The sequence below is a fragment of the Tympanuchus pallidicinctus genome, unplaced genomic scaffold (genome assembly GCF_026119805.1).
Source record: "Tympanuchus pallidicinctus isolate F22 unplaced genomic scaffold, pur_lepc_1.0 scaffold8, whole genome shotgun sequence".
Lineage (NCBI taxonomy): Eukaryota > Metazoa > Chordata > Aves > Galliformes > Phasianidae > Tympanuchus > Tympanuchus pallidicinctus.
The window spans coordinates 24,555,239-24,570,136 of NW_026294802.1; the positions used below are offsets into that span (position 1 = coordinate 24,555,239).

Sequence of the window (14,898 nt, forward strand, 5' to 3'; positions counted from 1 at the left end):
TTTCAGATTTTAGTATTTTTAAAGTTTTAATTTGAGAAAGACTCTTTCAGATACCAAAAGAGAATCAAAACAGGAAAATCCTCTAGTACCTCCAGTAGCAAAAATCTATCTGGCAGCTAATAACTCTTCAGTATATGTATGTTTGCATTGTGAGAAGCTAGATCAGCATGTCTTTAATTTCTCTTTGTTCAAATCGTCCTCCTGCAGCCCTGCAAGCACATTTCTCAGCTGTGATATGTTCAGAATGCAGCTCACAGAGAACATCTTGCATGCATTTCAGAGTGATGGGTCATTCCCTTCTACCAAGCATTTGTGCATTTCAACAGCTCGCTCCTTGAATCACAGCACAGAGGAGAGTGGAAAGGAAAGAAAGGAAACACTTCACAGGAAGAAATGCTGAACAGAGATTGATAAAAATAACCATAAAAATATGTGGCAATTTGGACATTAGAATAAAGCTAAGATACTTGTTCTCAACAGCACAAGGACAACATGGGTGACTGTCATGGCAGTGTCTAACAAGAGATCTACAATTACACGTGGGGAGAATTCCCAAGGACACCAGAGAGCAAACAGAGTACCTATAATTCTATTCTATAAAATACAGTTCAATCTCATTTTCTTGTTGTTGTTTTTTTTTCTTTTTTTTCATGAAGTGGCTACGCAAAACTTAAATTTCATTGAAATTAAGAATGGTTTTATAAAGTCAGTTTTATAAGTAAGCATATCTCCCATTTGCAAAGGACATGATATTACTTTTCAGTAACCAAATCAACTATTTCTAGCGTAACCCATGCATTATTTAAATTATCAGTAGAATGAATGCCAATTTAGCAGTTGGTACAAGTAGAAATGTCAGAGAATCTGAAGGTGAATCAAGCTTAAATGTTAGCTCACATCCAAGAACATTAACATGGCAATCTGTAAAGCTCATAAAAGACGATGGGAGAAGACACTATTGCAAATCTGATTCAGAACTGCATAGCTTATAAATATATGCCTGGGTTGCTATGGTAGTTTTAGTTTTGGTTTTGGTGACTCAGGATTATGCAGTATTAAATGTAACCCACCTTGACATTTCTGTGTAAGAACATTGCTCTGAACTGAAAAAAAAAAAAAAAAAAAAACAGAAAAAAAAACAGAGTAAGAATTTTTCTTCTTACATAATTTACATTAAAATTTTGATAGTACTTTGTGCATGGTCTTCCCATCTCTTTTTTTCTGGATAAGGAATGTGCTGAAGATTTCACTGTTTCTTGTGTGGGTTTGCCACACAATTAGAGAAGAGAATGCAACATATTTAAAAATAGAAATGAATATGACTGTCAAATTTTAAATATGAAAGAAATGCCTTTTTCTTATGATAAGTATCTCCATTATGCTTCATGTTGAAAAAGGTTTTTATATTTTTGTATCCCATTTCTCCTTTTAAACTCTATGATTCTTTATAGAAACCACGGAGAATAGAGAGTTTTATCACAGAATCACAGGGTTGGAAGGGACCTTAAGGATCATGAATCTCCAATCCCCCTGCCATAGGCAGGGCGGCCAACCTCCCTGTTTAATACTAGACCAGGCTGCCCAGGGCCCCATCCAATCCAGCCTTGAACACCTCCAGGGACGGGGCATCCACAACCTGGGCAGCTGTTCCAGAACCTTTTTTTTGTCAATATATAAGTATTTGCCACTACTTCTTCAAAATATCCATTTTTCCCAGAGCTGGAATTGATGAAACTAACCTTGATATATTGGTTTTCTTCACCGGAAAGTAAAAAACATTAGGACAAAATTTTTAGAAGCAACAACGTGTCGGATTTCTGTTGCTGATGACAAGATGGAAGACAAGACAACAATTATCCTTAAGAGATCGAAACAGAAATCCTATGTTCCAGAACATGTCTATTTTGAGTAAACTTCATTGATATACTTCTGTGGTACAGAAACTTGCATGAATTAGCTTGCAACAATGACTGCAATGCTTGTAAGAAAAATAAAATAAATGCCTAATTGTTGGGAGTCATGTGGATGGGGCCAGGCTCTTTGCAGGGTTGCAAGATGAGAGCACAAAGGCTCCCAAACTGGAACACAGGGAGTTCCATACAAAATGAGGAAAACTTCTTGACTGTGAGGGTGACAGAGCAATGGAACAAGCTGCCCAGACAGGTTGTGGAGTCTCCTTCTCTGGAGATATTCAAAACTCACCTGGATCCTTTCCTGTGTAACCAACTTGTTATTGTTTGAGGAATGAAGGAGGTTCAATGATCAAATAAAAAAAGCTGAGCTAGAGGAATGAAGTCAAGGAGAGGTGACTGGAGACTTTATGGAAACCTAAAATAAGTGCTCCATACCAATGAAATTCCTCAGAGGGCATTTCAAACAAGTACCTATCAACTTGCCTAGAATTACTTTACTGCCAGTACAGCACTTGATTTCAATCTTGCTGAAATCACTGTATTGCATTCTGTAGGTATGCCGGTTCTTTGAAGAGTTAAATTTTCAGACAACCAATTGAGAGGGAAAGAAAGAAGTAGACTATTGGGGAGGGTATATTTAAAATACTGGAGACATCTGGGGACAGAGGATGTTCTTTCCTGAGTTACTTTGCTCTGGGAAAGCAGCAAAATTTGCAAACGTCATTGGATTGAGAGTCCATCCCCAAGGAAATGTACTGAAGAGGACAAGACTGAAGTATGCAGCTGGATCCTGCACAGATCCTCACCTTAGATGTGAGTCAGTAGATGCAGCCAAGCTGTAGGCTGGTAAATGTGTGTATTGGGCACAGTTCAATTAACCGTGTGAGTAATAAATGCTACGATGACCACTTCTGAAGTGGATTGAGCACAATCAGCCATACTTCAGATCCATGAACCTAAGCTATATCACTGAGTAGACACATAGGTCATCAATAGGAAAGTATTAATTAGATCCTGGCTTTTTGTTGACATATTTGGACAGCAAACCTCTCTTTGGCAAATCTTTCATCTTTCCTACTAGATGCCATCTTTCAAATACTGGCAATTGACATCTGCACATTTTCAGTGGGCTGTGTGTCATGCACTGCTGTGTGAGTACATCTGAAGGGTGCTATGCAAATAGTTCCAGGTGAAAACCTGCTCTGAAGGGTGTTAGTGAGAACACACTGCCGCAACCTTCTGACCGCCGCTTCTTGGGAAATGCCGCCAACATTTTTAATGATTGAAATAAGAAGCCTGAGCAGGCTGACAGACTGCAGCAAAAGGAGAGATTATAGGAAAGAACAAACCACACAAAATTTGATGAGTGTGAGGTTTGGTGACCCTCTCAAACTATACTTTGTTTCCTATAATTAGTTGAAATGAGAACTTCTTTTCCAGTAAGCTTAAAGCCATGTTTTACCCCCACAGAGTATTCAATATAGAAGAAAATATATGTTGTTTATAGCTAAAGAAAACACACTATGCACAGGGAAAGAAATTAACTGCCCGTAACAGCTTGGTTCCTAGAAGGAGCAATTCTGAGCACAATGTTTGTGTCTTCAAAGGCTGCGTGCGCTATAATTCCTTCTCTCCCAACTGAAACAGGGTGCACTGCTCCAGCTTTACAGGCAATAAAAATTAAACATAACAGAAACCAGCACAGCAGCACCGGGTTCTGCAGACACCTCAGGGCACGCTGCTCTGACGCCAGGCTGCCCAAACGCGGGCACGCTTAACTTTCCCAAGCAGGGCATCCTCAGCAGCCCCGCGCGTCTTCTTCTCAGAGCGGCTGCAGTCGCTCTGCTAACAGAGGCGCAAGCGAAGGAAGACGCGAGCAGGGAAGCGGTACGCCTGTAGCCTCGCTTTGCTTCCCGAGGTCCGCACCGGCCGCCCTGACAGAACCGCTGACCCCTCCGGCTGAACTCTTGAACCCGCGGCCCGCGCAAAGGCCAACCGCGCCTCCGCACCGCCTCGGCCCGGCCCCAGCCCGGCCCCGCCACCGCCCCCGTCCGCCCGTGACGTCACGAGCCAACGGCCACACCTCGCCCACCCCGCGCCCGCGCCCTCCTCCCTGGGACTCCGCCCCGCCCCGCCCGGAAGTCTCGCGGGATTATGCTAAGAAGCCGCCACAGCCGCCCCGCCCCTCGGCTCCCTCCCGCCCTGCGCGTCCATCTGGGTGGGTGCGTGAGCGAGGGCGAGCGCGGGCCGCGGTGCGCTGTGGGATACGGCGGTATATAGTCTATCCTCGGCGCGGCGATAGCGAGGGGGTCAGGCGGGAGCGGGGCATGAAGATGGCGGACGCCAAGCAGAAGCGGAACGAGCAGCTGAAGCGCTGGATCGGCTCTGAGACCGACCTGGAGCCGCCCGTGGTCAAGCGCAAAAAGACCAAGGTGAAGTTCGACGACGGCGCCGTCTTCCTGGCTGCCTGCTCCAGCGGGGACACGGAGGAGGTGCTGCGGCTGCTGGAGCGCGGCGCAGACATCAACTACGCCAATGTGGACGGGCTCACCGCGCTCCACCAGGTCGGTGCGGCCGGGCGGGCAGGGCGGGGGGCGAGGCCTGCGGGGCGTCCCTGCGGGAAGCGACCGCGGGGGAAAGGGCCGGCGGCGGCGGCGGCTCTCCCCTCCACTGGGGGGTGTTGGGGCGGGGAGGGGCCGCGGGGCGGGAGGTGGCGGGGAGCGGGGTCGGGCTCGGGGGCGGCGGGGGAGTGGCCGTGCGGCGGGGCCTCCGCTCTGGAGCCTCCGGGCCGGCTCGGGAGGGTGAGGGGCCGGTTCCCCTCCTCGTTGCAGGGCCCTCCTGGAGTTACCCCCGCCTGGGTCGGGGTGCGGGCCCCGCCCGAGCCCCCCGGGAGCTCCCGGGGCAGGGCCGCAGGTGAGGGGAGGCGCTCGGCGGGGTCGCTTCCCGCTGCCGCCGCTCCCCGCGGCGGTTTCCGGCTTCCTCCGTCCGTCCGGAGGTTCGGCTGCGCTCGGGCCGATGAAAGCCTCCTCTTCCGTGCGCGGGGAGAGCCGGGCCGTCCTCCGCCAGCCCGTTTCCGAGGGGAAACTCGCGATTTGTGCCTAATAGAGAAACGCGTGTCGATAACAGCCCGCTTCTCTCCCGAGCGATGGCTTCTGCCGCAGTGCGCGAGCTGAAGTTGAAGGGGAGCGGGGCTTTTACAGCCTTCCTCCGCGTGTCGGAGAGCAGCGCGACGAAGCCGAGTGGCTTTGTTCGGGCGTGGGTGTGTGGCCGGGGCTGCTGCCGCCCAGGGGAGCTTCACTCGGGGCAGGGGAACGGCGGGGAGACGGGCTGTGAAAGTTTCCTCAAAATGGATGCTTTGTGCACGCTGAACTTCATAGCAGTCTGATTGGAATCTCAAAACGTTAGCCAAATAAGGAAAGGCTGTGGCAATCCGGAGATAATGCGGGTTTGCCTGAATAGTTCTTCTTTTTCTAGGAGGCCAAAAGCTTCCCCACAGTATTAAATTCCCTGGATAGCTAAAAAGTAGAAATATATAGATTATACGTATGTATCTTTGACGGGCCAGGTTATCGTTCTGAAGTTTTGAACTTGTTTGCTAGTTCAGGAGGAAGAAAAAGATTGAGATTTGGGTTGACCATGTTGCAGTCTTCCCAAAATGGTCAAGTGAGGTAACTGGGACACTGTTATATTGCACCGTACTTAAACAAAAATGAGGTGGTGAACTCAATGGGTGTTATCCTACCCGTATAGACATCCGGGGATGTGAATTTCTACAAATATAAGTTGCTCCTTAGCAATAAAGAATAGAATCCAATTCTGAATATAAGATACAAAATCTCACTGCTTTTTGCTCTGTTTCCTGTGTATGTCATCGCTTGTTTGGCAGCGTAAGGTTTGCTTTCAGTTGTGAACTCAACTGGAAGAATGACTGCGTTGTGGTTAAGGCTGTCAGAGTGTTACTGCAGCAAGCTTGCCTGACTTGAGGCTACCCTGTTGCTCACAAGCCTGGTTTTGTGCATTTACTCTTCTCTAATCAGGTTATGATTGCTTTGTGCTAGAAGGGAACTCAGTATTAGAAGTCATTCCTTAACTGGTTAGATCGTTGGATCTGCAAATCTCCGACTGCGCACCAGCGATTGGTGGGCAGGGATGATGTCTGACTCGACTCCCTGAGAATGAGAGGTGAATGATGATGTTTTTCTCCATGAAGTGTAAATAGCATTTTTCAAAGTGATTTTGATGTTATGTACAGCGAAGCCCACATCAGAATTACTCTTGTTATTCTGCCTATCTTTTTACCTGTAGATAGTTTGCGGTTTGAAAGGGCAAAGTCTAGTAGAATAAAGATTTACACTGCTAAAACTCTGCTTGCTCTCCTGCACTCTCTTGTAGTGATAACAGAGAGCTTTTTCTGGTCTTACAATATTAAAAGCAAATAAGAAGATCAGTTGCGAGATGCTAATCCTCTTGAGGCAGCCGAGGCATCTTATGGTTTGTGTGCTTTTCTTTGTTGCGGTTTTTGCTGTTCTTGTTTTTGTTTGTTTTGTTTTCTTTCTTTTTTTTTTCTTTTTTTTTTTAAGACAACGAGGGAGGATAGCAAAATAACAAACCTCTTCCCATGACTGCTTTGTTACTTCATTACCATCAGGATTTTTAATATGTCATATGAAAGGTGCACATCCTGCAGTATGCTGTCTGTAATACGGTTTCATTTAATCCGATTTGGTTATGGAATAAAACAAAGCTGTATCTGTTCCCAAAGGATACTCTTCAAAAACTGGTCACTTGTCCTGACAGCTCTGACTAACATCAATAGCGTTGAAGTCCATTTTGTTGAAAACTACTGTCCTTGCTGTTGCGTTGCTGCTTGTTGTTGTTGTCAGTTTCCTTGTACACTGTATTGCTTTACAGGAATGAATTTGTTAGCGGGGGACAGAGTGACCCTACCTTCTTTGGGTAGGGCTTAATTTTGCATTTAATATTTTTTTTGCAGTTATTGAGGGCAAATTCATAGAATTACGGAATGGCTTAGGTTGGAAGGGACCTTAAAGATCATCTAGCTCCGGTGCTCACATTCTGTGTCTGAATGTTTAATTCTGTTGCCGCTCAGCTTTGTTTTTCCTGTAACTTCTGTATATATCTGGAAAGGGTTTAAACTGTGTCTTTTTGTTGTCTCCGCAGCCTGAGTGGTTGGAGGTGTTGAAGGAAGAAGTACGGTATTAATACCGAAATTCAGATCTGATCCTTATTGGAGCATCACGTTTTGTTACTAGAGCAATTAGCTGGACTTCTCCCATTTCAGTGGGGTAGAATATCAGAAAGCTTTATGTAGGTCTGTTTCCGTTAATGTGTACAGGGGGAAGAAATTCCTGTTGGCTTGGTAGCTTGTGAGGAATGGGAAAAGCACGTGCAGGTTCTTCTTTCATCTCTTGTCAGTGCCACTGTGTAATCTTGTATGCTTTGCTGTGCAGAGACAAATGGACTTAGTGCGTTACGTTTGAGGGCGTATATTGAGTTCTAAAAAAATAAATCTGGCAGAACTGAGGAACAAACTTGTTATTAGATGACATTTCTGTATGTCGTGTTGGATTCAGGTGTAATTCTCTTCCTTCAAGAACTTTTTTAGCATACGTTCAGGTTAGACATTCAGCATTAAGGATGAATCTGGGTACGTAACTTATCCATTTATAGGAGAAAGTATATAATGTAGGATATTGCAGGAAGGTATGCATTCTATTACAATATCTTGCATACAAACATGTATATAACGTGTCTGGAAGACCAGAAAACCTATCTGTAAATTTAAGTTTGAAATTCGCATTGGAAGTCTGTTCAATAAACTTGGTTTTTAAGTTGATAATGTTCATAATACTGTGTTTCTTGGCAGTTGTCACACAGGGTGAGGTCCAACATACAGATAGTGCAGCCTTTCTTATCTGCTAGAACTGGAGAAAAACGGCCTGAAGGTGAGCTGTGATCTCACAAATTAATGGTTTCTGCAGAGAAGGAAAATGTGGCATATTCTGAAATAAGAAGAGGTTGTATGGTTTTTAATAAAACCTAGTCTCTTCTAGAGCATACATACGTATTTATTAAGAATGGGATTCAATTCTGTCCTCTTAAAGGCTCAGCACCTGTCTTTCCTCAAAGCGTTTGGATTCTCTCCCGTTCTCATTTCTTGCCCTCTGTGAAAGAGGACTTATTTGCTCATACTGCTGAAGTGCGTGAAAGCAGTTTAGACAGAAATTGCACAGAACTTGTTCAGGAAGGAGGAGCACGGCCTTTCTGAGCAGCAGCACGAGAGGTCTGCGTGTACTGGGGAGGGTCTGATATGTGAGTGGGTTCCTGGATTTCATGCATGTGCCTCTCCCCTGGGAGCGTGGGTGTGTGCTGTGGAGTACCTGCCTGCTCCTGAGAAAGAAGGCAGCTGCACTTAGGTATGTGTGTATGAAAACTTAGGCAGCTTGCTTTTTGGCTACCCTCTTCCTTTGTGGCAGTTCAGATTTAGTAGGCGATAGCTTGGTTTTTGGACTCTGGCGAGGAAGATGACTACTACAATCTCATCCCATCATGAGGCATGGAAGATGTCTTGCTGTGCTGCTGCTCTTCCCTGCCTGGGAGGGTGCTGTGCTTGGAAGAGTGGTGTTGTCCTGACTGTGCACAGGGATTGCTGAGCATGCCAGGTACTGTCAGTGGTGAAGGCTGAACAAGAAGACTGCCTAACCCGTAATGGAGAATTTGTCCTCAGTGTGAAGGAGCACACAAGCAATTGAGCAGTTTCCCAAAGGCTATTCCTTCTTTCTGTTGTGAATATCGGTGTTTTCCTGCAACTCTCCAAATAATAAATGAACACATGAAATTGACTGTTTGGTCCACTTTATAACAGTTTACAGATATGCAGTATGCAATGCTAAATATAGTTTTTTAGTTGATGCTGTTGATAATGGTGGTCTGCATTTGTTCATCAGTTCTAAGATGCTGAGAAACAATTTACAAGTGTTTCATGGAATGCTCATTCTTAGTAACCAGTGAAGGACAATTTCTGTTGTCTGTCAGTCCCGTGCTTGGGTTTTACTTCTTGGGTTCTTCTTCCATGAGGGGAGCTTCTTCAGTAGTTTAAATGAAAAATTCTGTCAGGGCTCCTGGTGGTATGGTTGTAGTTACCTGAGTATGGTAATAGGGTACAGTTACAGTAGGCATCAACTATCGCCTTTGTTATGATCACTTTTCCAACAGGAGGTGGAAAAGGATTGTAACTTTGATCTGCTCTGGATCCCATTGCCTTAGGACTAGATAGAGGGCATTAAGACTGTACTTTTTGACAAGTGATAACACAGGTCATATATTTGTGCTGAGGTCACAGCACGCAGGGCATGTCAAATCATAAGAGCAAAGAACAGGTTGCTACCATCTTAAATCTCCAGGGTGTTTGCATCTTAGCAGCAGCACCCAAGAACCAAGGATAAGGAAGGCATGGAAATAGTTCAAAGCTATCTTGGTAACTTCCTAGCTATGACTTCTGCACTGCTTCTTTTGGGGGGAGGGGGTAGAAACATTACTGCATGCTATGTAGCTGTTGATTTTCCAAGGCTATCAAGGAGAACTTCCTTTTGTGCATTAAGATTTTGTCCTTGCCATGAACTTAATGTCTAAAACCTCCTCTTCAGAGGAGAAGCAGTTTCCCACCCACACAGCCCCCTAAAACTCATGGTGGTACACAAGTGAGAACTTTAGTCATTGTTAAGCTTGCATTACATTATCCTGGCTTGTTTAATTCTCCAACTTACAACAAAGCAAAGAGAAAATGAATCCTGAAATAAGTGTAATGTTGACTTCAGCAAGTGATTAAACTACAGAGACACATTCATTTAAAATCCCCTTTGTAATGGGAGTTGGTTCTTGTGTGGGCTATGGATCCTTCACTCCATAGTTTCAGTACGTAGGTTCCAATTTTACAGTAAGTACTTGTTAACTTCCTACTGATCGTGTCATCTGAGATCTTGTTTTTTGCACCCTTTGAAATGGAGGCAAGAGGAGAAAAAAAACAAGTGATTGTTTGGAATGTACTTTAAATATAACAGTGGAAATTTTAAATGCTGCATTTAGAACAATTGTTTCCCTTATTACACCAAGCAGAAAAGAAGTAACAGTCTTTTTGCCCTTCTAGGTTTCTTATCTCCTGTCTGCTCTGCCAAATTTGAAGCCAGAGTTTTTATTTATTTTTTAAAATAGTTTTGATTGCTATGGATGTTGTTCACAGACAGAACATTGAAATGAATTCTAACACCTGTCAGTTATGTTGTTTAAAGCAATTTCCTTTGTTTATCAGATTCATTACACTTATTCATCTAGTCATGTTGTAATAGTTCCACATTCAAAGCTTTCTCATCTGAATTGTTATCTGTTTCCCAGAAGTGTAATGGTCAGGGACAATTTCTACTGGTCTCTATCTATGAATTCCACTGTAGCATTAACATTGCTTTTACAGTAAAGCTTTATCTATGGTTTTGTATGTATTCTGACATATACTTGGTATCTTAGAATATTCCTTTCATGATGAATCATCAAAAGCACCTTTTGAGAGTAGGTATGAGCAATTGTAAGTGTTAATAAATCTGACGTGAGCATGCTTGCTTTGAAGTCTTTTTGATCTTGACATCTTAATAGCAAGTTTCTTGATTGCCATTTTGTTACTACTTAGCAAATGAGAAATTTTCAATTTATTAGCTGGATCTGAGGTTAGGAGATGGAGGCACTATAAATCATTAGTAGAGATATGACAGAAGTGTTCCAGCTTAGAATCTGCTTAAGGGTATATGCGAAATTTTAGTTGGAACAGATGGTTTGACAGGCTCTTGGCCAGTCCTGTACTTGTTTATCCCTTCATGCATGCTCTCTATCATCTTATGTGGGCTAGTAAGGCTCTGCAATCCACTCAAAACTTAAGCCCGGTACATTTCTTGCTGCTTTCTGTACAGTTGTCTGTTTTGAGGCTGAGCTGACAAGATTGAGGAACATGCACGTGTTTATTGAAATAAATTTGTCCAAGAGTATGTTCAGATGAGTTAGATACGCTAATAATACACAATAATTTTGAAATGAAATGCCGTTGTAAATTTGGACGACTGCAGCAGGATGACATCCTTCTGGGACTTTTGCAACCAAGAAATTGTGAGCCATACCTTGTTACTGCTGCACTACCTATGTGTCGTATGTGGCAGGTAGGAGATGCAGCATGTGAGGATGCTTAGCCAACAAACCTGTCAGTGCTTAACAATGTTTCTGTATTGATCTGTAGGACTGTAGAAATGCCTATTGGATTGCAGCTGCGAGGCAGTTGAAACTATTGGTAAGCTGGGCAGCTTCTTATGCTGCTGGATGGGTGGAGACATTCCATGCTGCTTTTTTCCCTATATGCATTCCTGAAATGGCAGTTGATGGAAAGCATGGCATAAGAGTGGCGGCATTCCTCAGCTGTTTCTTTTCTAGTACTTTCAGGAGTATAAGGATAGAACAAGAAATCAAAAGATGATCAGGATACTGGATGGGGGTATATATGTTTTGAGAAATACATTTATATGTAGCTATATATTATAAATACATGATTATTCTTAATGCTTTATTTTGACAAGGCTTGGCACCCAGCTTTTGTTGCGTGGGGTTATTTTTTTTGTTGTTTATTTTCTACAACACAGATTCAATCGCTGCGTTTATCCTGCAAACATTGAGTCTTTGACTTATAAAAACAATTGTAACAATATGATAAAGTTTTTTAACAAGGCAGTTTCCTTTTTACGCATGAAAGTTAGCTCTTCCCTCCCTTAACAATACATTTCTTAGGCTAATGGCTTCTGAAAGTCTGTTACTATGGATGAGGAGAGGATTTGGCTTTAAGAAGGTGGCAGAACACCTCTAAAGAAAGAAGTTGGCTTGCCAGTGTAGCCTCATTTTGGGCCTACGCAGTGAAATAGCAGTAGGTTTGTTTTCAAGGCTACATGTAAGTAGTACTGATATTACTGTAGCTTCATGCAAATGTTTTACATTTTAACTAAAGCTACTACAGAATCGTATACTGTGGTACCAAACTATCTGTAAGCAGTGGCTGTTAGAGACAACTTCAGTTTTGAAACTTTATTTCAGGGGCCAAGTTTCACAGATTTCCTCAGAATACTATTTTAATTAAAATCAGACTGAAATATCCTTCTGTTTATTTTGAGTCTGTGATGATAAAGTGTTGAGTGTTGATGATAAAGGCCTTGAGTGTAAACTGTGGCAGTTATCTTTGTCGCAATCAGTTAGACAGCAGGCAGTGATTGCTACCCAAGCTTTAGTTCTCAGGTGATGGTTTAGTTTCTTGTTTTACTATCCAAATAATCAAGTGGAAAAGTAACCCAAGCACCGTGTGTACGTGCTTGAGTATTTGAGGTTTCTTCTGAAACATAAGGCCAGGACTTGTATGGAGTTCCCTGATGTGCACCTAAAATATTTATATGCCACTGTTTGTGGACTTATTTTCCTGTTACTTTTGCTTTCAGTTTCTCTGTAAAATGACTAAGATGAGCTGGCAACACAAAACCTGTTTGTTAACAGTTCTGCTTCAAGCTTTTAGGAATGACTTACCTAATAACTTTTTTTCCTTGGAACCTCACACATGAGTATTTTTCTGAGGCAAAATGATAGCATGGCAATAAAGGTAAATGCAGCTGATGGAAAGCATGCGCTTCTGCATATGCTGTCAGTGCTGCCTTCTGAAATACTTACACAGGATGAAGGCTGCATTGATGAGCTGCATTCCTCTGTCAAATCTGAGATCCTCGCAGGCCTCTTTTGAAACCAGAATACTGTCTAGGAATTCTGGCTCTGAAACTTTGGGCTTAGTATTGTCCTGAAATTTGCTGCAGCATTCCTGGTTGAAAACCTGTAATTCCATTACTGACATAGGAAAAATGGTTATTTAAACGTTAGAGAAGATGTCATCTCAAGTTTGAACAAGTGTTGTTTGCCATATGTTTATGAATACATGCAATTATACATAAATACAAAAAAAAAAAAAGCTTTAATTACATGTGTAATCTTAATGAAAACAGTTAAGTTTTCATAAGTGCCTTCCTGTTCCCTCACCCAAATCCTGGAACTGAAATAATCCAAAGCTATTGATCTCAGTTGATCTGAAATTTCATTCTCTCTCCTGTAGGAGTTTTGTATGCCATAAGTAAGTAACAGTGTTTTTTTTTAAAAAAAAAAAAAAAGTTTAAAAAATTCCAACCTGAAAGTTGTTGGCCTCATCTCAGTATATGTCTTTTTAGGAAATGTTTCCTATCTGACCTGGTACTTTATGTGCCTACTTTGCTGAGAACTTGGGCAAAAATGAATTGCCTTATGTTTTAATCAGAGAAGACTGGGATGATAGCATTGTTATTTAGTAGTTATGCCATTACTATCAAATTATGCCATCAAGCAATATAAAACAGTGCTTTTAGAAAGCTTACGAGGCTTTCAATTTGCCACTGCTGATTATGTTCAGCAACTTGAATTATTTTAATCTTTAATGATATCTTTTTCACAAGTACTATTTGCTTTGCTGCGGAGTCTGTGGAAAATAGCAAAACACTGTTAAGAAGTGCCTGGTTTTTTTTCTGGCTCCTTGCTGCCTCTAGAATAAGAGAAAAATTTTCTCCAGCTAGTATGTAAATAGTTCCAGGTGTAAACAGACTGAATATGAAACTCGGGGAAAAATCTCAAATCACTTATAGAACATAATAGCTTGTGAGAAGGAAGTTCTCGGAGGAGCTGCGGTTGGAATTCAGGAAGAGGCTGTGTTGGGAAATTCATGCTTTGGCAACACATCCCTGTACAGGATGCAACTGTAGATACTGCTGTGAAGTATGGGAATGTGAGCAGCCTCTCACCGTTTCTGTGTAGGAATTCTTGTTAAAAAGATGTAGTGCTTGCTTTTCTGATTCTGTTTACTGAAAATAGGGTGAGAGATTAGGGGTTTTTACCCTTTTCCTTGATTTCCTTTGGAGAATTATTTTTGAACTCGATTATCCTAGCACTAACCTCTGTATGTAGCTGTCTCTCTCTTAAAACTAGTAATTCCTGACTAATTCCTTGCTGATGGGCTAGCATTTCACAAATGAATAGCAACGATAATTTAATTTCATAAGGCTGAGTTTGGAGTCAATATGCTGTTCTAGTGTTTAAGCAATGTTAAAGACAGCGTTGTTTTACAATGAGGTTATGTTAAATTAATGCAGACAGAATATTTTCTTTTTTCTCCTGCATGGTGACCCCTGCTTTGAGAAGTGTTAGTTGTAGCCAGTTTGCTTCCATTGACCAGGAAAAATACTCGGAGTCAGATGCTGTTTACAGGGTGTGAGGTAAATGTGTTATGTTAATACTAACATACAGAGGCAGGAAAGTCTGTTAATTGTAGCCTTTTCATTTTCATGAAGGAAAGCATGCAAGAGAAAGTATTTATGTAACTGAGGAAAAAACTGTTCTCAGTTAACTGTCCTTTTGCCTTTTTTTATCTCACAATTCATCTGTGACAGCTTCAGCTATACTACCTGCTATACTTACGAAACCAAAACCACCTTAGATACGCTCAGTGGACTCCAGCAATTAAATTCTTACACTGCTTTTCCCTTACAGTCTTTGGGAAAGCAGAATCATACTATATTGAGAGGTCTAAACGTAAGGCGGGTGAAGTCTGTTTGGAGCTAGAAAATATGCATTGTAAGCTTTGCATACCGGGTGATTCTGTGGTGCTGTCTTAGTATGCCTCAGAAGGACTGTTTTGATTCATCTTCTTGCTAGCTGTAGGCAAGCTAATACTCAGGTTTAGTTTGATGGTTTGGGTCTTGTTTAAGGCTAGAGGCTTCCCCAAATATTGGAATGTCTTATTGTCTTCAGTGTGAACTTTGTGCTCAAACATGTCATTTCCCTTTTCCCTGTGAGGAAAAACTGCCACCCTGAACAAGCT

General features: G+C 42.5%; 1 protein-coding gene across 9 annotated transcripts in view; it reads left to right on the forward strand.

Annotated features, from left to right (window-relative positions):
* The first annotated feature begins 4,114 nt into the window (after positions 1–4,114).
* Positions 4,115–14,898, forward strand: part of PPP1R12A (protein phosphatase 1 regulatory subunit 12A) — a 122,737-nt gene continuing 111,953 nt past the window's right edge. For 3 of the 9 annotated variants that reach the window (XM_052669702.1, XM_052669710.1, XM_052669707.1), the window contains exon 1: positions 4,115–4,477. In XM_052669702.1, coding sequence (XP_052525662.1) covers positions 4,241–4,477 — 237 coding nt within the window. In that variant the 5' untranslated portion in view covers positions 4,115–4,240. The remainder of the gene's footprint in view (positions 4,478–14,898) is intronic. The other 6 variants (XM_052669705.1, XM_052669708.1, XM_052669704.1 and 3 more) reach the window with 3 other exon arrangements.